The sequence below is a fragment of the Hyla sarda genome, chromosome 2 (assembly GCF_029499605.1).
Source record: "Hyla sarda isolate aHylSar1 chromosome 2, aHylSar1.hap1, whole genome shotgun sequence".
In the NCBI taxonomy this organism is placed as follows: domain Eukaryota; kingdom Metazoa; phylum Chordata; class Amphibia; order Anura; family Hylidae; genus Hyla; species Hyla sarda.
Genome location: NC_079190.1, coordinates 42,636,656 through 42,657,947, shown reverse-complemented (window position 1 = coordinate 42,657,947; position 21,292 = coordinate 42,636,656). Strand labels below are relative to the sequence as shown.

Below are 21,292 nucleotides of genomic sequence, written 5' to 3'. Positions count from 1 at the left end.
AGAAGAGTGATTTATTATTCCCCTCCCAGTACACACAATTATATGGAATATCAGTAACCATATAATATACTTACCCTGTGGTATTACATGTACAGTGTGGGCCATTTATATGGATACACCTTAATAAAATGGGAATGGTTGGTGATATTGGTGGCACATTAGTATATGTGAAGGGGGAAACTTTTCAAGATGGGTGGTGACCATGGTGGCCATTTTGAAGTCGGCCATTTTGAATCCAACTTTTGTTTTTCAATAGGAAGAGGGTCATGTGACATATCAAACTTATTGGGAATTTCACAAGAAAAACAATGATGTGCTTGGTTTTAATGTAACTTTATTTTCATGAGTAATTTACAAGTTTCTCTTTATTTAGAGCCATTGACATGTTGCTAAGGTTAACACGTGAGGAGCGGATAGAAATTGTGTTGATGTCTGGTGAACGCAGTAACCGAGTCATTGCAGCAGATTTCAATGCAAGACACCCTACGAGACCACCTATCTCCCATGCTACAATTAGCAAACTGCTTGCTAAGTTTCATGAAACTGGTTCAGTGTTGGATTTGCCAAAATGTGGACGCATGAAATCTGTCACTAATGAAGAAACATCAGTGGCTGTCCTAGCTTCATTCAGCAAGAGCCCACAGGGTAGCACTCGCCGCATGTCACTGGAGAGTGGCATTAGTCGAACATCCCTTCGGCGGATATTAGCTACTCATAAATGGCACCCTTACAAACTCCAGCTACTGCAGCATCTCAAAGAGGATGATCCAGAACGGCGCACTGAATTTTCAGAATAGGCAAAACAAAAATTGGACCCTCAGTTTACGCAGAAGATTTTGTTCAGTGATGAGGCAAACTTTTATGTGAATGGTGAAGTTAACAAACAAAACCACCGCTATTGGTCTGACACTAACCCACATTGGATAGATCCCTCCAAGACTGTTGAAACACAAAAATTGATGGTATGGTGTGATATATGGGGTACAGAGATAGTGGGGCCATTCTTCACCAATGGAAACCTCAAGGCCACTGGATATGCGAAATTGCTACATGATGATGGCACGTTCCCTGAGTTTTTCCAGCAAGATGGTGCACCACCACATTATGGGTGTCAGGTCCGAGCATTCCTAGATGAACAATTTCCTGGAAAGTGGATTGGTCGTCGTGGGCCAGTTGAATGGCCCCCAAGGTCTCCCGATCTGACCCCCTTAGACTTTTTTCTTTGGGGTCATCTGAAGGCAATTGTCTATGCTGTGAAGATACGAGATGTGCAGCACCTGAAACTGCGGATACTGGAAGCCTGTGCTAGCATTTCTCCTGCGGTGTTGCTATCAGTGTGTGAAGAGTGGGAGAAGAGGGTTGCATTGACAATCCAACACAATGGGCAGCACATTGAACACATTTTATAAGTCATCAGAAACTTGTAAATAACCCATGAAAGAATAAAGTTACGTTAAAACCAAGCACGTCATTGTTTTTCTTGTGAAATTCCCAATAAGTTTGATGTGTCACATGGCCCTCTTCCTATTGAAAAAACAAAAGTTGGATTCAAAATGGCTGACTTCAAAATGGCCGCCATGGTCACCACCCATCTTGAAAAGTTTCCCCCCTCACATATACTAATGTGCCACAAACAGGAAGTTAATATCACCAACCATTCCCATTTTATTAAGGTGTATCTATATAAATGGCCCACCCTGTATAATGTGATAGCTGGATAATAGTGAATGGTTCAGTGACTGACATCCCTCTCCCTCCTACATTTCCCACCTGTTCTGTCCGGCATATATGAGGCAGGGTGAGTAAGAGATCACTCATGGTCTGCCATATATCTTCAATTTTTTTTGCCTTTTGAAACTCCTTAAAGGGGTACTCCGCTGCTCAGCATTTGGAAAAAACTTCCGAACGCCGGAGCCGGCACGGGGAGCTTGTGACGTCATAGCCCCGCCCCCTCATGACATCACACCACACCCCCTCAATGCAAGTCTATGGGAGGGGGCGTGATGGCTGTCATACCCCTTCCCAAAGACTTGCATTGAGGGGATGGGGCGTGATGTCATGAGGGGGCGGGGCTATGACGTCACGAGCTCCCGGTGCCGGCTACAGCGTTCGGAACAGTTTGTTCCAAATGCGAGCAGCGGAGTACCCCTTTAAGTATTGGATTGTTGTATTATACGACCTTATCATGCCTAATATATATATATATATATATATATATATATATATAATGGTAATCATGTTTTATGGAAATTTAAATAAAGTTATTGATTTTATTGGTAAAGCAGTGGTAAAGCTCTCTTTTTTCTTTGTTATACAGATATAACAATTGCATATTTCCCCAGCATTATATCATAGAGTTGTACAGACCCCTGAAGTTCCATTTACGGAGTCACATAAAAGACAGTAAATTAGGAAACTGCTTGCAAAGCGAATTTTCCAAGTTTAATTTGCTCATCTGTATTCAGGCCAAATACAGAAACAATTTACAGGAACCCATATTGCCTGAAATGACACAATTTGCAAAAAGGATTTATTAGAAATCTTATGTGTATTTTGTGTCTACAACTCCTTAACAGACCTATGCATTGCCACGGCAACAGACTACAAACAACCTGCGTGTAGTCAGACCTTTCAGTCATTATCACTGTCATTTGTCCCCTACTTCTTTACAACCTATCGAAGGTGTTGTCTGGCCAAAAAAAAGAAACGTATTCCCCTACCCATATGTTGGACCCCTAGTAAACTCCAGAATGGGGCTCCGACCCTCCGTGTTTCATTCATTTCTATGGGAAAGCCAGAGATACCCGAGTGCTGAATGATGTGGTGTCTGCAGCTCCAGTTCTGAAGATCGCGGGGGGGTCCCCAAGGTCAGACACTTATCCTCTATACTGTAAATAGGAGATATGTTTTCTTTGGCTGGACAACTTCTTTAAATAGTTTAACTACTGGGTAACTTCCAGAAAGTAGCATAGTCCTCTGTGTAGCCAATACACTTTGACTTGATGCTGCTGAGCCCCAACGCAACATGTAACAGGGCCCCCCACATCAAATGTGTTGTTATATGTAATTATTCACACCCCCTGACTGTATAATCCCACCCATCATCTGATATTTACTTTTAATAATAAAATTACGTCTACGCCCATCTGACTGATTCCATTGTCAGACAAATGATAGTAATGGCAGTAAAAACCCAATTTTTGGGAGGTTGCTCATTTGTCCTCTTCCATCATGTTGCTGATGGATCAGCTGAGAGAACTCCCCCTCATTCTATCTTACCACATCACATTAGGGGTTAAACTGCTGGGATCTCCAATCCTGTATTGTTGATCTAATAGATTATTTGTGATCATATTATAAGTAATAGATCCTGGTGACAAGTTACCGGCTCTTTGGTCTGCATGAAATGGGCATCTTCAACTGGACCTTTTATAGCCCAATATTATCTCAAACACTAGGCCACCTACAGCCAAGACTATGAACACATTTGGGAACAAATCTACATATTGGCCTGTAATGACCCGATGTAATCTCTTAGGACACATTTTCTTGAAGAATTTTAGCTGCTTATGTAATAGACTGCAAAACCTAAAACTATTTTCTCTAGTTGTTGAGGCTTACAATGTTTTTCCAGGGTCAGAAAGACTTACATAATGAAAAAAAATGGGCTAGGCTTAAGATTTACTTTGGTCAACTAATCCCCTTTACTTCTACACAGGGAGCGATGCATTTTTGATTCCTGAAAGAAAAGCACTTTTCGCTGACCTATTTCCCTGTGAAGAATACAGCAGAGCGGAGCACTTCTGGTCTCCCTCTCTCTTTCTGCCCTCGGCACGATTCCGTCTTCCAGCGTATCAGAGGATTAAGGACTCCTCTGTTAAAAATTGTCTCCAGCCAACTTTCAGATGTCATTGGAGATCCCAGCCAAGATGTATTTAATAATGTATCCAGCAATGCAATGAACTGTGTCATTGGATTTTACGTCATGTTATGTAACAATCTGGAGAATTAAAGGGGTACTCCGCCCCTAGACATCTTATCCCCTATCCCCTATCCGTCGCTGGGGACCCCCGGGATCTCGGCTGCAGGACCCACCTGTTGCGGCTTCCAGAAACGCTAGAGGCTTCGGCTCCCGACCACAGTGACGTGAGATCGTGACGTCACGACTCCGTCCCCGTGTGACGTCACACGGGGGCGGAGTCGTGACGTCACAATCTCACGTCACCCTGGTCGTGAAGCGTTAGGATGAGAGCCTCCAGCGCTGCCGGAAGCCGCAACAGGTGGGTCCTGCAGCCGAGATCACGGGGGGGTCCCCAGCGGCGGGACCCACGCGATCTGACATCTTATCCCATATCCTTTCGATAGAGGATAAGATGTCTAGGGGCGGAGTACCCCTTTAAGGAGTCGGTATGCTGTCAATGGTTTGTAGAGGAGCACAGGTCATAGTCTAGGTGTAAAATAGTTAGAAGCTCTGCTTCATCATATCCTTCTACAGGTAAGAACCCGTGTGACATCCCCTACAGGTGCCCATACAGTTGACAATGTTACCCTTATCTCTAGTGGCCTCTATATGCGGCAAATGATCCAGAGTTATAATGTTAATCCCCTGGCCCCAATGCATAATCTGCAACAGCCCCCCCCCCCCACACACACACACACACAACCAGGCACAATTTTAGTATTACTGATGTCTGTGGCCCGAGTGCGACTTCTTCCTCTGCATTTTCTTCACCTTAAGGCCCCATACACAATAGGGAATCGTTGGCTGAATCAATTGTGGGACCCCTGACTGTGTAATATTGTTTTGAGGCCTCCAAACTCCAAAGCTAAAAATTCATATGTATGGAGGGATTGAGCGAGATAGCTGATGGCCAAATGACCGACTAACAACTGATGAAGGTGTATGGGCACCAAAAGCCCTTGCAATTTGTCAAACAATTGAGCACGAATATTCGTAATGAAAATTTTTATCGCGAATATAAGCACTTCACAATTTTGCGAATATTTAGAATATAGTGCTATATATTCGTAGTGGCGAATATTCCTTTTTTTGTGTGTTTTTTTTTCTCATGCAAATTTTTATGCAAATTTTCGCATGGGGAAAAAAATTAACAATCATAGCGAATATGCGAATTTCATGAACATAGGACGAATAATCGTCAATATATTCGCAAAATATCGCAAATTCGAATATGGCCCCTGCAGCTCATCACTATCAAACAACTCCTAACCACATTACTTTCCTATAGATTTGTAATTGCTGTTTACTGAACTACCTACTGTGGACTACACACTGACTGCTTCCACTAGTGCCTTACTTCCCTGGTGGCCTAGGGTAGTAGACGTGAAGGTTAATGGAGAACTCACCAGGGGTCATGGGTAGTGTAGGGATCAATGCATTGTTCCTGGGGAAGTAAATGGGATTAATACCTTCTTCCAAGGTGGTCTAGAGTAGTGGAAGTGTTAAAGCTCATTTCCCTGGTGATCTAGGGTAGTGAATGTATTAATAGCCAAATTAAGGAATAGTTCACTCACCTCCAAAGGTTCCATGATGTCTACAGGATCATGTTTTCTAACAAGAGATTTCCCCAGCACTAGGCACCTCTTGCTGCCCCAAATGGCCCTGGGGTCAGATTTGTGAATATGCCACGCAATGCATCTCTGTTCTGATTACTTTTCTAAAAGCTGTACCCGACCCAATACAACTGATAGCTTCCTTTTTATTCTGTTCATCCACCACTACTCACTTCAGTTACTTATATCTATATAAATATATATATATATATATATATATATATATATATATATACTCTAATTATGAGTTATTAGTTTATAGACTACTACATTGTTAGTGAGGAAGAGGGAAAGTACAGGGTCTATTACACCATAGCTGTATAGCTCTCCATGTTTTAACTGCATATTCATGTTGCACCTATATCCTTGTGCTGGCAGTGTGCTGCTGCATTCTTCTGTTGCTGTATATCTAGCCTAGTAGCGTGCACCTGTAGGCCAGGTCCATATAATAGTTTGGTATCAACTAAAGTGCTGGCTGACTTATTCTTTGTCTGTATTGCACATACGGGGGAGTGGCTACCTCCATGTTGGCCTTGCACCCCACCCACCTCTATCAGGTGTGTATATAAGGTGTCTTGGATGTTCCAGACCCTGCCATGCTTACTGAACTGTTCACACAGAGGCATATACACAGTGTAGGGTCCGTCCCAAGGAGGCCACCTTATCGCGGTGGGACGGTCCAAGCTATTTGACAGCCGGCGGAGACAAATTTGCAAGCTAAGTGCCTCACTATTTCATAGTTTCACATTTGCATCTATTACACCATAGCTGTATAGCTCTCCATGTTTTAACTGCATATTCATGTTTCACCTATATCCTTGTGCTGGCAGTGTGCTGCTGCATTCTTCTGTTGCTGTATGTATATGTATATATATATATATATATATATATATATATATATATATATATTTACTCTAATTATGAGTTATTAGTTTATAGACTACTACATTGTTAGTGAGGAAGAGGAAAAGTACAGGGTCTTACTACCTACAGTTACCTGTAAGTTATTGAACTGTTTCTCTTGGTCTATAGTTGTTTGCATCAAATATGCACGGAGCCAGCACTCTAGGGAGAGAAATAATCATGACAAAATTATAATTATTATTTTTATTAGATTTATTTTTTGTTTACACATACAAAACATACAAAAATGTTCTCAATATTAAGGTCATATTATTTGCCTAATTTGTCTTCTACAGCCTCTGCAGACTCTCCCCTGCAAACTGACTTACATCTACTTTCCACTCTTTTCTCTCCCCAGTCCACATTTTAAGCCTGAGTGTGACCACTCCTTCCCTGTTGCTATCTTTAACAGTAAAAGCAGAAAGTCTACCAGCTAAATGGAAGAAAATTTATAATAAAGACTATTTAGGTGCTGTATTTTGTTTTCTGGAAATAAATCAATAATAAAAAAAATATGTAACAATGAATTGCCTTTAAAGCCTTTTGTGACAACAACAAAGGATCTTTGTCTCACTGGGGAGACACCCATCACAGCTGGAGGTACCATTGTTGGGAAACACTGCTGTAGGGGATCATGATTTCTGTGTCTGCCCCGGTTAGGAAAACCCTGCATTAGATGGACTACGTCCGTGTGTAAGGCTGGGTTCACATCACGTTTTTGTAATACAGTTTCCATATCAGGTTTTTGATAGAAAACGGATTCCTCAAAACCGGACTAAACTGTATCAAAACGTGTGTACAAATTTTAAACCGTATACGGTTTGAAAAAATGATGTCTGGTTGCATCCGTTTTTAAGAAAAATTTTTTTATACGTTTTTAACTTTTCACTCCATTATGAATAAAGTTTCATTCACTTGTTTGATTGAAATTCCAAGAAAAAAAAACTGTCCAAAGTCAAAAACCGTATGGTGCAAACCGGATGGAACCGTACGCACATACACTACTGGACGGTTCCCATTGACTCCCGTGTAAAAAAAACAAAAACGTATATATGTGTCAATACAGTTTTTCACCCGGACAATAAACCGTAGTAGGCTGCGGTTTTGGGTACGGGATAAAAACTGACAAAACCTTACAGGATGCAAAACGGACACAACCTTGGCATATGGTTTTCAATGGAGAGTCAATGCATACGGTTTTCAATACGATTCCGTACGGTTTTCAGATTGAAAACTTATACGGGAACTGTATTGCAAAAACGTGGTGTGGACCCAGCCTAATAGCTCAGAAGCACTCAGACGGATCCCTCCAAAGAACAGCACAGGAAAAAAGCGAGACACAAGACTTCAAAGGTAAAATGATTTATTTACCTGGCATGCAACGCGTTTCGCTGGACAACCAGCTTCATCAGGCCTGATGAAGCTGGTTGTCCAGCGAAACGCGTTGCATGCCGGGTAAATAAATCATTTTACCTTTGAAGTCTTGTGCGCCGCTTTTATCCTGTGCTGTTCCTTGGAGGGATCCGTCTGAGTGCTTCACCTGTGTTGCCAGGAGCGGCTGCCGATCTTTGCCCGTTGAGGGTTATCCCATGTTTACACCATAGTTGTACTTGGCTGTAGTACAACTATACTCGGTGAGCCTTTTTGCTTTTCTCATCTCCTTTTTATATTACGTTATCGCACTAGGAGCGCTTCTCCTTGCCTATATTTAATAGCTCAGAAGGAATTTTCCGTCAGTCCGGCTTATTTCATTGGGTAATGACGGTATAATCTGACAATAATAAAGTTAATTAAAGATGTAAAAGGACTCCCTGGGTATTGCGATGTATGAACAGTGTCATTCGCATGGTCACAAATAAAAAGGTGGTCAAAACAACCCCCGGATTTAATGTGAGGGTAATGATATGCCGCCTTATAAAAAGAGATTAGAAGAAAATGAAACCTCTATTAACACATCAATGAGTCACTGTTCAGGCTGTGAATGTCACCTCCTAGTGTTACATTTTTTTGCCAAAGTCATTTTTGGTACCAGGCACCTGTTCAAAACTGCTGCATGAAATAGGCGCCACACTGTATTCATTATTTGTGATCTAAGTATTATGATTTGCCGGAGCCTACGCAGTAGAATTTTGTGTCGATATTTCTACTCCATCAGGAAGGATTCGGAATCCTGTGGTGCCGCAGAGGTTACAGAACCACAAAGACCAGCATGCCCTGCCAGGCTGCAGGCAACAGCCCAAAGGCCAAGGAGTCCAGCTCAGCTGGATGCTATAAATACAACACTTTAATGGGGTATTCTAACAGGAAGCAATAATCACCAATAGAACGGATAGGTAGTAACTTAGGGTTCCGCCTGGCCGGAAATTTACCGGTATTTTGGTCATCCTGTCAGTATTTTTTTATTTAAAATACCGGCAATGCAATGGCCGGTATTTATCCAACCAATCCTCCAACTCCCGGAATGTTGCACCATATACTATACCAGTGTTTCCCAACCAGAGCACCTCCAGCTGTTGCAAAACTACAACTCCCAGCATGCCCGGACAGCCGTTGGCTGTCCGGGCATGCTGTGAGTTGTAGTTTTGCAACAGCTGGAGGCACCCTGGTTGGGAAACACTGACCTATACTATATACTACAATATAGTCCAACATGCTGGGAGTTGTAGTTTTGCAACAGCTGGAGGCACCCTGGTTGGGAAACGCTGACCTATACTATATACTACAATGTAGTCCAACATGCTGGGAGTTGTAGTTTTGCAACAGCTGGAGGCACCCTGGTTGGGAAACATTGACCTATACTTTATACTACAATATAGTCCAACATGCTGGGAGTTGTAGTTTTGCAACAGCTGGAGGCACCCTGGTTGGGAAACACTGACCTATACTTTATACTACAATATAGTCCAACATGCTGGGAGTTGTAGTTTTGCAACAGCTGGAGGCACCCTGGTTGGGAAACATTGACCTATACTATATACTACAATATAGTCCAACATGCTGGGAGTTGTAGTTTTGCAACAGCTGGAGGCACCCTGGTTGGGAAACACTGACCTATACTATATACTACAATATAGTCCAACATGCTGGGAGTTGTAGTTTTGCAACAGCTGGAGGCACCCTGGTTGGGAAACACTGACCTATACTATATACTACAATATAGTCCAACATGCTGGGAGTTGTAGTTTTGCAACAGCTGGAGGCACCCTGGTTGGGAAACATTGACCTATACTTTATACTAAAATATAGTCCAACATGCTGGGAGTTGTAGTTTCCATTTAGGGCAGCTGCTGAGCCACAGGCTGTATCAGGGAATGCTGGGAGTTGGAGGGAATGCTGGGAGTTGGAGTTAGTAACTAACTGCAACTCCCGAATTTAATTTAAAAAAAGCGTTCAAAAAGACACATCAAAACAAAAACGTACTGTTAAAAACTACAGATCGGGGCACAAAAAAAAATGAGCCCTCATACAGGCCTTTATACAGAGAAATAAAGAAGTTATAGGACAAAATTTCCCTACATATGTGTATCCTGTGATGTCACGAATATATAATGCATTATGCAAATTAGCATGGCCGGTATTTTTTATTTTTTTTTGCAAGAAATGTAGCAACCCTTGTAATAACTGATAGATTGGTTGGGGTCCAACCACATGGAGCTCCACCAATTCCTGCAATCAGGGCTGCCTTGTTCTGGTGTTAGCCTGGAGTAGAGCCCTGCATCGGGATTGGGATCCTGCGGGTCCCATTAAAAAACTTGCAGGCAGTAATGAGGTTGTTGCAAGCGGTCACAGAACATACAGCGGGTCCCGCAAACCTCTCAAATGCCACAGGGGACTGATGAAATGGCACAAGGGGGTACTATTTCTTAATGCTTTGACTAAATGTTTGCAGGAGCGGGCAGGATTGGACACACGTTGTGAGAGCGGGTGCGAGTGATACACACAGAATGTTTGCAGGAGCGGGCGGTAATGGTCACAAATCCAGCGGGAGTGGGAATAAGAAAACAGTCCCGTGCAGGGCTCTAGCCTAGAGTTCCTTGTGCCATCCAGAAGAGATGATTGTGGGGGCCCATACTTACATACTTAGAAGGTAGAAAAAAGTCCATAAAGCTTTTCACCCAAGAGGAAGGCAAAAATCACTCTTTCAGTGGCAGAGACCTAATTCGGATTGGTCTTGTGCTCCTGTAGGGTCTACGGGTCCATACGTGGTCTATGTGTTAAAAGAAGGCACACAAAACCCATAGGGACTTTGAGGAAGATTTATCAAAACTTGTGCAAAGAAAAAGTTGCTGAGTTGCCCATAGCAACCAATCAGATCGCTACTTTCAGTTTTCAGAGGCCCTTTCAAAAATGAAAGTAACTTTTCCTCTGGACAGGCTTTGATAAATCTCCCCCTTTATGTACTGCCTTAGAGGATCTATGTAAGGCTGCATTCACACCACGTTTTTGCTATACAGTTCCCGTATCAGGTTTTCGATAAAAAAAAGATTCCTCAAAACCTGACTAAACTGTATCAAAATGTGTGTACAAATTTACACCCGTATACAGTTAAAAACCGTATAAGGTTTGAAAAGTTATGTCCGGTTGCATCCGTTTTTTAAGAAAAAAACGTATACATTTTTAACTTTTTCACTCCATTATGAATAAAAGTTTCACTTGTTTGATTGAAATTCCAAGAAAAAAAACTGTGCAAAGTCAAAAAACGTATGGTGAAAACCGGATGGAACCGTACGCACATATAGTTCTGTATGGTTCCCATTGACTCCCATATAAAAAAAAAAGAATACGGTTTTTCGCCCGGACCAAAAACCATGGTAGGCTACGGTTTTGGGTACGGGAAAAAAAACTGACAAAACCGTGCAGGATGCAAAATTGACACGACCTGATGCATCTTTTGGCATATGGTTTTCCATGGAGAGTCAATGCTTACGGTTTTCAATATGGTTCCATAAGTTTTTTTACATTGAAAACGTATTTGGGAACTGTATTGCAAAAACGTGGTGTGAATGCACCCTGATACATTATTTTTCTGAAGGTTTCATTAGGCTATATTCACATTATGTCTTCGGCATACACTAGGAAAGCTGCTGTGATGACTGCCTAGAGGTGGTACACTATCACCCATAGCCTAATGTGAACAAATCCTTTTTCTTTGCTCTTTTTGTTGTTATTTGTTGCCGGGCTTCTTACTGGAGTTGTGGACACCAAGATTGAGGAGCAAAGAGAATCCAGCGCGGACCATCCGATATTTATGAAGCAAGGCTGGCCAGGATATCAGGGAGGAGGGTAGCCAGAAGGTTGTTTTATTATCTGTTGCCAAGTGTCAAAGAGATGTTTTCAAGCCCCTGAAGTGCTGAGGGCTGGGATGCTTCCTTGCTCCCACTCCCATCCCTGTCCCTGTTTGATTGACAGTCAGCTGGAAGCCAAGCCCTTCAGGGGCTTGGGAATGCCTATTTTCATCTGGCACCAAATAACAAAAAAAAATTTCAACATTCTGGAAGTAAAGACATATATGAAAGGTATGGGTCTCCTTGCCCAAATGGCTATCTAACAAATTAAGCAATTAGGAGTATGAATTTCAGCTGACAGATTACCTTTAAAGGAGTTATCCAAATATTCAAATTTATTCCCTGTTAACAGCATTGGCGATAACTAGCTGATCGGTGGGGTCAAACTACTTGACCCCCACTGATCATGAGAATACAGATCAAATGTCCCATGAGTGAACTGAGTGACAAAGTGCATGCTCCGCACATGGCTCAGCATTCAACCACATTCAGACCGCCCATAGATAATGAATGGAGTGGTGGTCAAGCATGCATACTCCTGCTCCATTCAGTCAGGGAAATTTGATCTCTATTGTCATGATCAATGGGGTCCAACAGTTGGACCCCATGGATCAGCTAGTTATCGCCAATTCAAAGTTATTTTCTATTAACAGCATTGGCGCTAACTAGCTGATCAGTGGGGTCCAACTACTTGACCCCCCCCCCCCCCACTGATCATGAGAATACAGATCAAATGTAATAATAATAACTTTCAGTCCTGCCATTATAGTGATATATCCATAAGGTGGAAACCTGTGATGGCTACAGGGCACCCGTACAATCACCTGGACAGTCAGTCATCCGTACAGTGGCATCAGTCACCAATAGCTGCTATCCATTTGCAGAAATTATTTTTTTACAGGCATAGTGTGCTACGCTATTCTATCCTCTCTTTTTTTGCGGCAAACTGATGTATACCAAGCAGCCTCCTTCTGACAGTGGACCCCAATGAAGATGCTTATTGTGTACATTTTCCCAACATACAAGCTACATGTAGAGGCAAAAATGTGATGTGAACCCAGCCTTATATGTATGAGAGAGATTTCTTTAGATTTTTCTATGATTGTTTAATAATTTGGAATACCTGATAATTTTGATACATTTTTATTTTTTTGTTGTATTGCTTGCCTTAAGGGTCCTATCCAACCTTATCCAGGATATCTGCCTACAGGATCATCTTACGAACACCTATGAGGGTGTGATTCCTTACTGTTGTACGACTCATATACTGTTATTATTGATATACCCCTTTTAACCTTCTCCTCACTGGTTTTCCATGAACCCAAAGGTTCAATACTAATTTAAGTGACGATTTTCTGACCCCACTAAGTGAGCCCCATTAGAAAGCAGCACTAGCCCTTGCTGTAGACTTATATTTTCCGCACTGTGCGTGGATCTCTTTGCCTCCTGTGATTTAGATAAGTTTGATTTTTTTTTCTCGCTCCCTCTTGCGCGCAGCTATCTCCGGCTCTCACCTCTGGAATCTGGAAGAGAATCTCCATGGCAACGTACCGTTCCCGTCCTCTTCATCAGATTCATCATACCGACAGGCACGACGCTAAGAGGATTGTGCTGCTTGCATATTAACTTCATCTAACAAATACCTTCTCATCTGCAAGGAGCCGTGCCTTATTGCATCCCAGCTTATTGTAATCAATACCTTGTCTATGTACACATAGGGGGTAGTGTGTCTGGGATCAGGGTAATTGAATTTGTATGGAGGATGCTGCCTGCCATGTTTGTGACGCTTAATTACATGTGACGTCTTGTTTTTATTATGACATCCATACAACACTGATATAGAATCTATAGAATTTATTTAAGATATCCAATTAATTGTTCATATGCGTGTTTGTATGGACATTACAATTATTTACAATCAATTCAGTCCAAATAAATTTGGTACGAATTCAAAGTGCTTTGATTGTCCTAAAAAGTTAAGTATTTATCCTGTGCAGGGTAGGGTTCCTAGCTGCAGCAACTGGAAAGTATGGATTATAATGGACAACACAGGAGATGAACAGCTGTGTAGGGCTAGCAATAGTCATAGAAGTAGTAGTAGTAATAGTAGTAGTAGCAGTAGTAGAGGCAGTACAGTATAGAACACAATGGACAACACAGGAGATGAACAGCTGTGTAGGGCTAGCAATAGTCATAGAAGTGGTAGTAGTAGTAGTAGTAGCAGTAGTAGTGGCTGTACAGTATAGAACATAATGGACAACACAGGTGATGAACAGCTGTGTAGGGCTAGCAGTAGTCATAGAAGTAGTAGTAGCAGTAGTAGAGGCAGTACAGTATAGAACATAATGGACAACACAGGAGATGAACAGCTGTGTAGGGCTAGCAATAGTCATAGAAGTAATAGTAGTAGTAGCAGTAGTAGAGGCAGTACAGTATAGAACATAATGGACAACACAGGAGATGAACAGCTGTGTAGGGCTAGCAATAGTCATAGAAGTAATAGTAGTAGTAGCAGTAGTAGAGGCAGTACAGTATAGAACATAATGGACAACACAGGTGATGAACAGCTGTGTAGGGCTAGCAGTAGTCATAGAAGTAGTAGTAGTAGTAGCAGTAGTAGAGGCAGTACAGTATAGAACATAATGGACAACACAGGAGATGAACAGCTGTGTAGGGCTAGCAATAGTCATAGAAGTAATAGTAGTAGTAGCAGTAGTAGAGGCAGTACAGTATAGAACATAATGGACAACACAGGAGATGAACAGCTGTGTAGGGCTAGCAATAGTCATAGAAGTAGTAGTAGTAGTAGTAGTAGCAGCAGTAGTAGTGGCTGTACAGTATAGAACATAATGGACAACACAGGAGATGAACAACTGTGTAGGGCTAGCAGTAGTAATAGTAGTAGTCATTGTAGTGGTAGCAGTAGTAGTGGCAGTACAGTATGAAACATAATGGACAACACAGGAGATGTGCGGCTGTGCAGAGCCAGTGGTAGCGGCAGCAGTATAGTATGCATCATTGATGGACAAGGCAGGAGATGTGCGGCTGTGTAGGAGTAGTAGTAGTACCAGTACAGTATTCAACATAATGGACAACACAGGATATGTGTGGCTATGCAGGGCCAGTAGTATCGGCAGCAGTACGGTATGCATCATTGATGGACAAGGCAGAAGATGTGCAGCTTTGTAGGTCTAGCAGTACCTGCATCAGTGGCAGTACAGTATGGAACATGATAAACAACTAAGAAGATGTCTATCTTCCCTGCAATCTGCTGTCCACTGCCAGTTGTCAGGGAAATTCTGTCTCTAGTAACAGACAGAGATCAAGATGGAACACGGGAAGTGGGGATAGGGCTTAGCATGTGAACGAGACGTGAAGAGAGAAAGACTGTGTATCTGCAAGCTGTGTCTGTTCTCCAGAGGATCTGCACTGTCCCTGAAAGGTAAATCAAGACTAATCTCTCAACCCAGCAGCAGCAGTAGTAGTTCAGTGCTTAGTGTAACCCCTTCCTTGCTATGCTGCAGCATTATGTACACAGTGCTGACTCTTATATCTAATCTCCCCCTTCTCCTCCCTTAAGTTGACAGGCTTGTCTTCAGAAGCAGCTTAGTGCTAAGTGAAACATCTTTCTTGCTGTGATGCTGTTTTTCTTCTTACTGCTCATATACCACCTTGTAAACCCTGTACTGTGTACAGGGAATAGGTCCTAAGCTATGCTGTGAATGGACCGGCAACTAAGGGAGGAAGTAACTATGTAGGCACTGCTCCCTTCTTCCTACTTCTCTTCTCACCACATCTGTCAATTTTTGGGATGTCATGTACCTTCTGTAGAGTATTGTATTGGACTTCCGTAACAGAAACCTTGAAGCAATAGAAAAGAAGTCTTAATGCACCTTAAGTCCTTACTTATTGTAAATAAGTGGTGGTCTAAGATAACCACAAGGCAAAATCTGACCCACATAGCCCCCTTAAACAGCCTCTGAAAATCCAGCTGAGAGCTGCAAAAAACTACACAAACCAACAGCCTCTGTGCTTGTTTCCCGTGTGAGCTGTGGGAGTGGCTGCCTTAAGAGAGCTCAGCAAGTCACATGGTTAGAAAAGCAGTGAATACAGGTGAGGGAGGTGTGTGTGCTTCAGCCAATCAAGGACAGTCACACACTGCTCTGCTGTTAGAGCTGAGGAGATGGAAGTGTGATGTTAGAAAGTGAGGTATTGGGCCCAAGGAAGTGGTGCTGGACAGCAAAGATTACAGGTTATATAACAGTTACATGTGCAGCTATATAAAGGTACATTTATTTGGCTGGAGTGTTCCTTTAAATATGTAGAAATTGACCTAAATGCACCTCATTCCTATCCCCCATCATTATGCTGCGATTCCAGGTTATCAGCTTTATGTAAACATACTATCTTCAATTCCGCAGGAGGCTTTTATAGAGATTGGTCTATTTCATGAACAGGAATCTTCTTTTGTATTATAGTAGAAATTGCTTTTGCTATTTGGTATCTGTGACATTTCATTCTTTGTGCTATTCACTTCACAGAATCACAAGCCTCATAAAGTTGAAGATCTCTCTTTGAAATCTCTTTGCATTTTTTTTCTTCTAGGGGTTTCCTGAAACTTTCATGTTGATGGGTTATCCGGAGTTTACTTCCCTAGTTCCATATTTAAGTAATGTGACAAATACAGTGGCTTCTTGGTGCCCCCCTGTTACCCAAAACCCAGAAACATAGCCCCACAAAACCCCCTCCCATCTATTCTCATAGCTATGTATTCCAAATTGAAGAAAATCCCTTAACATTTTTAGTCTTTTCACACCCATTCTCTTCTTCCTAAGCCTTTTTCCTGGGGGTACTCCAATAATTTAAAACATATCCCCTATCCAAATGGTCGATCAGCATCTGATCAAGGGGGTTCTGACCACTGGGTCCCCACATGATCAGGGCCCCGTCTCTCCCTTTGCATGAAGTGACCAGTCGGCACACACTCCATACATTCTTTATGAGAGTGCGGGAGATGCACAAGCGTTCTCATGTCACTCCCATAGAGAATGCATAAAGCACAAGCCCCGAGCCCCAGTGGTCGGACCCCCCCCCCCTCGATCAAATGCTTATCCCCCATGTGGATAGGGAGTTTTGAAGTACTGCAGTACCCCTTTAATTTGCAACATCCTACTTTTGGGCACCTATTTGGTATATTCTATTTCTACCATGTATTTACACAATATTGCCTAAATATAAATATATAAAAATAAAAAATAAAAATGCCCTTGATACAATTCTCATTTACAACACAGTTTTTGTTTAGACCCCCCCCCCTAGATTAACCCCCAGATTAATGTGAATAAAGCATTATCATTCTGTAATGAAAAGTTCTTCATCTTTCCAAAATACTTGGTGATTCTATTTTCCCCCATTTTCCCGATCTCTGCTGTCATTTACACAGTAACATAGTTCATAAGGTTGAAAAAGACGATTGCTCTTTTAGTACCGCTGCCGATGCACGTACTTCCGGTTGTAGCGATTCAGCTGCATCGGTAAGACGTCTCCCTGCTCGGCTGCTGAGAGGGACTTTACCAGAAGAAGGAATGAATAATAATGAAGGGGCCGGTGGGACGGGCGGGAGATGGGCCACGATCATTTCTAAAAGAGCAATGAGAACGCATGGATCGCGAGACAAGCAGTTTGTCTGCATTAGCATATCTAGATTTTACTTCGTAACTCCACAAAGGCCTCACGGATTTGGATAAGTGATACCTCATTTGAAAGAGGGTCTCTCTCACTATAAGCCTATATATTCAGCTTAGTGTGAGTGACCCTCTTGTCAGTTTCCCTTTAAAGGGGTACTCCACAGGGAATTTTTTTTTTTTTAAATCAACTGGTGCCAGAAAGTTAAACATATTTGTAAATTACTTCTATATAAAATATTAATCCTTCCAGTACTTATCAGCTGCTGTATGCTCCAGAGGAAGTTGTGTAGTTCTTTTCTATCTGACCAGAGTACTCTCTGCTGCCACCTCTGTCCATGTCAGGAACTGTCCAGAGCAGCAGCAAATCTCTGTAGCAAACCTCTCTTGATCTGGACAGTTTCTGACATGGACAGAGGTGGCAGCAGAGAGCACTGTGGTCAGACAGAAAAGAACTACACAACTTCCTCGGCAGCATGCAGCAGCTGATAAGCGCTGGAAGGATTAAGATTATTAAATAGAAGCAATTTACATATCTGTTGATTAGACAATTTTTTGTTTTCCAACGGAGTACCCCTTTAATGTGTGGAGAAACCTGACAGTAGGTGTTCAGTTTCCCTGCAGTACCACCACAGGTGAAATAAAGCACTACAGCATTACTTCAATTCCCATTCAGTTAAAGGGGTTCTCCGGTGCTTAGACATCTTATCCCCTATCCAAAGGATAGGGGATAAGATGCCTGATCGAGGGAGTCCCGCCGCTGGGGACCCCCGTGATCTTGCACGCGGCACCCCGTTTGTAATCAGTCCCCGGAGCTTGTTCGCTCCGGGACTGATTACCGGCGACTACAGGGCGGGCGGCATGTGACGTCACGCCCCCGCCCCCGTGTGATGTCACGCTCCGCCCCTCACTGCAAGCCTACGGGAGGGGGCGTGACAGCTATCACGCCCCCGCCCGTAGGCTTGCATTGAGGGGCAGAGCGTGACATCACACGGGGGCGGGGGCGTGACGTCCCACGCCACCCGCCCTGTAGTCGCCGGTAATGAGTCCCGGAGAGAACACGCTCCGGGGACTGATTACAAACGGGGTGCCGTGTGCAAGATCATGGGGGTCCCCAGCGGCGGGACTCCCTCGATCAGGCATCTTATCCCCTATCCTTTGGATAGGGGATAAGATGTGTAAGCACCGGAGTACCCCTTTAACTGTGCTATGTAATATAAGATGGGCCCTCCAGCCGAGCCCAGTTCTTGACATTTAGAAGGCTGGGAGGTGAGTGCGAGTGAGGAGGCGTGCTAGGCTGTGGCACTTAAGCAGCTTGGCTCTGCCTTCTTGACACTTGGCCGAGAAATACAGTAAAAAGGCGATTTTATAAGTTTGGTAACCACCATTAGCTGCTGGAACAGTTTGATTTTATACTCTAATAACTATACAACGGTGTCTTTAAATCACGCCATGCCATTCCTCAGTGATGACGCCAGATATTGACAACTACAAAATGGCGGTCTCCACTCCGTGCAGGCAACAGGTACAACATGAATAACCTCATCCTATTCAGCTAAACACACAGAGGCAATTACTTACTTCATAAAGTGCTTCATTGTGGACTCCTCGGCAATCCAAGCGCAGAATCCTCAGCAATTTTCCCGATAATAGACTTGTGCCGACAGAATCTGAAAAGAGTCAGCAGGGAAGAGAGTTAAGAAGACAGAAAATGGCTCATTCTCCTGTGCCAGATTTTCCATGAACTTCAATTATTTTCAGCTTTCATCTTCATTTACATAAATATTAATATTGTGATTTCCCATTCTACTTTACATTTTTTTTTTCAATTAATTTTCCCAGAATTTGTCAGACTGATGTACCAGGTTTAATATACAGAAAACAATGTACCGATATAGCAGAGCTGAGTTCTGAAATGCTAGAAACAAACTAGACAGCATGAAAACAATGCCGGTTATCTTCTTTATCTTCACGAATTTCGGTTTTGGCTTATGTTTTCTTTCTACTCACCTTTTAGGTTGTACTTTTAACTGGCAACCTCCAATTTACCCATTAAGTATATTAGAAACACAGAAAAAAAAATATTTATGGGGAACGATAAGAACACAAAATGCAAAAGCGCAATTTTAGGGGACAATAATTGTAAACGGATGCGCTAACTTTATTCTATGGGACAGTATGATTTCTTTTTTTTAATATATAAAATTCAACTGAAGAAATAAATAAATAAATCTGTGCATGTACTAACCCCTAGAATATTTTATTTTTTTAATTGAGCTAAGTGAAGGCTTATTTTTTGTGCTGTGATCTGTAGATTTTGTCAGTTTCAGTTTTCTTCTGGAAATGTGATTTTTGATAACATAGTTTATTCCACTGTATTATAACATAGTTGAGACAATTACGTGTGCGGCCATTTTACCTTCTAGATAGTTAAAGGGGTTCTCCACTGCTCAGTATCTGGAAAAAACTGTTCCGAACGCTGGAGTCGGGAGCTTGTGACATCATAGCCCCGCCCCCTCATGACATCATGCCACGCACCCTCAATGCAAGTCTATGGGAAGGGGCGTGGCGGCTGTCTCGCCCCCTCCCATTGACTTGCATTGAGGGTGTGGGGTGTGATGTCATTAGGGGGCGGGGCTATGACGTCCCCGCCCGGGTCCTTAAGGATCAGGGATGCAGGGCGTACCTGTATGCCCTGGGTCCCCAAGTGGTTATACCAGGGGCACAGTGTATGGCAGTATTATTCCAGGGTCACAGTGTGTGGCAGTATATGCACTAGGTCCCCAAATGGTTATACCAGGGGCACAGTGTGTGGCAGTATTATTCCAGTGGCACAGTGTATGGCAGTATTATTCCAGGGGCACAGTGTGTGGCAGTATTATTCCAGGTGCACAGTGTGTGGCAGTATTATTCCAGGGGCACAGTGTGTGGCAGTATTATTCCAGGGGCACAGTGTGTGGCAGTATTATTCCAGGGGCACAGTGTGTGGCAGTATTATTCCAGGGGCACAGTGTGTGGCAGTATTATTCCAGGGATACAGTGTGTGGCAGTATTATTCTAGGGGCACAGTGTATGGCAGTATTATTCCAGGGGCATAGTGTGTGGCAGTATTATTCCAGTGGCACAGTGTATGGCAGTATTATTCTAGGGGCACAGTGTATGGCAGTATTATTCCAGGGGCACAGTGTGTGGCAGTATTATTCCAGGGGCACAGTGTGTGACAGTATTATTCCAGGGGCACAGTGTATGGCAGTATTATTCCAGGGGCACAGTGTGTGGCTGTATTATTCCAGGGGCACAGTGTATGGCAGTATATGCCCTGGGTCCCCAAGTGATTATACCAGGGGCACAGTGTATGGCAGTATTATTCCAGGGGCACAGTGTATGGCAGTATTATTCCAGGGGCACAGTGTGTGGCAGTATTCCAGGGGCACAGTGTGTGGCAGTATTATTCCAGGGGCACAGTGTATGGCAGTATTATTCCAGGGGCATGGCACTGTGGCCGCTAAGTGTGAACCAGGTCTTAGCGTTTAGATCAGACCTTCACCGGATAGAAGACCTGGAAAAGCGGACCCCTACTAGCAGTAGAGTACCCCTGATATATACTTTATTTTACATCAATGTATTACTGCCTATAAACTGGTTTTATGATGAATTGCTGCAGTTGCACAATGTGTTTTTTTCTGCCATGGTTACTACAGGCAGCTTGAGACACAACAATTCAGATCGAAGGGACATCAGTCAAGTGATGGTTGGTCAATAGTGGGCTACAATTATGGCTTACTGAGGTAAAAAACACAGACAGCATTTAACCTAATGAGGTAAAATAGACATCAATTACGTCCC

General features: G+C 42.9%; 1 protein-coding gene across 4 annotated transcripts in view; it reads right to left on the bottom strand.

Moving 5' to 3' along the window:
• The window catches only part of ELMOD1 (ELMO domain containing 1), a 140,075-nt gene that overhangs the window by 61,628 nt on the left and 57,155 nt on the right, over positions 1–21,292 (bottom strand). For 3 of the 4 annotated variants that reach the window (XM_056561621.1, XM_056561625.1, XM_056561623.1), the window contains exon 2: positions 19,028–19,116. In XM_056561621.1, the coding sequence (XP_056417596.1) occupies positions 19,028–19,044 (17 nt within the window). In that variant the 5' untranslated portion in view covers positions 19,045–19,116. Of the gene's footprint in view, positions 1–6,571; positions 6,640–19,027; positions 19,117–21,292 lie in introns of all 4 variants that reach the window. The other variant, XM_056561624.1, reaches the window with a different exon arrangement.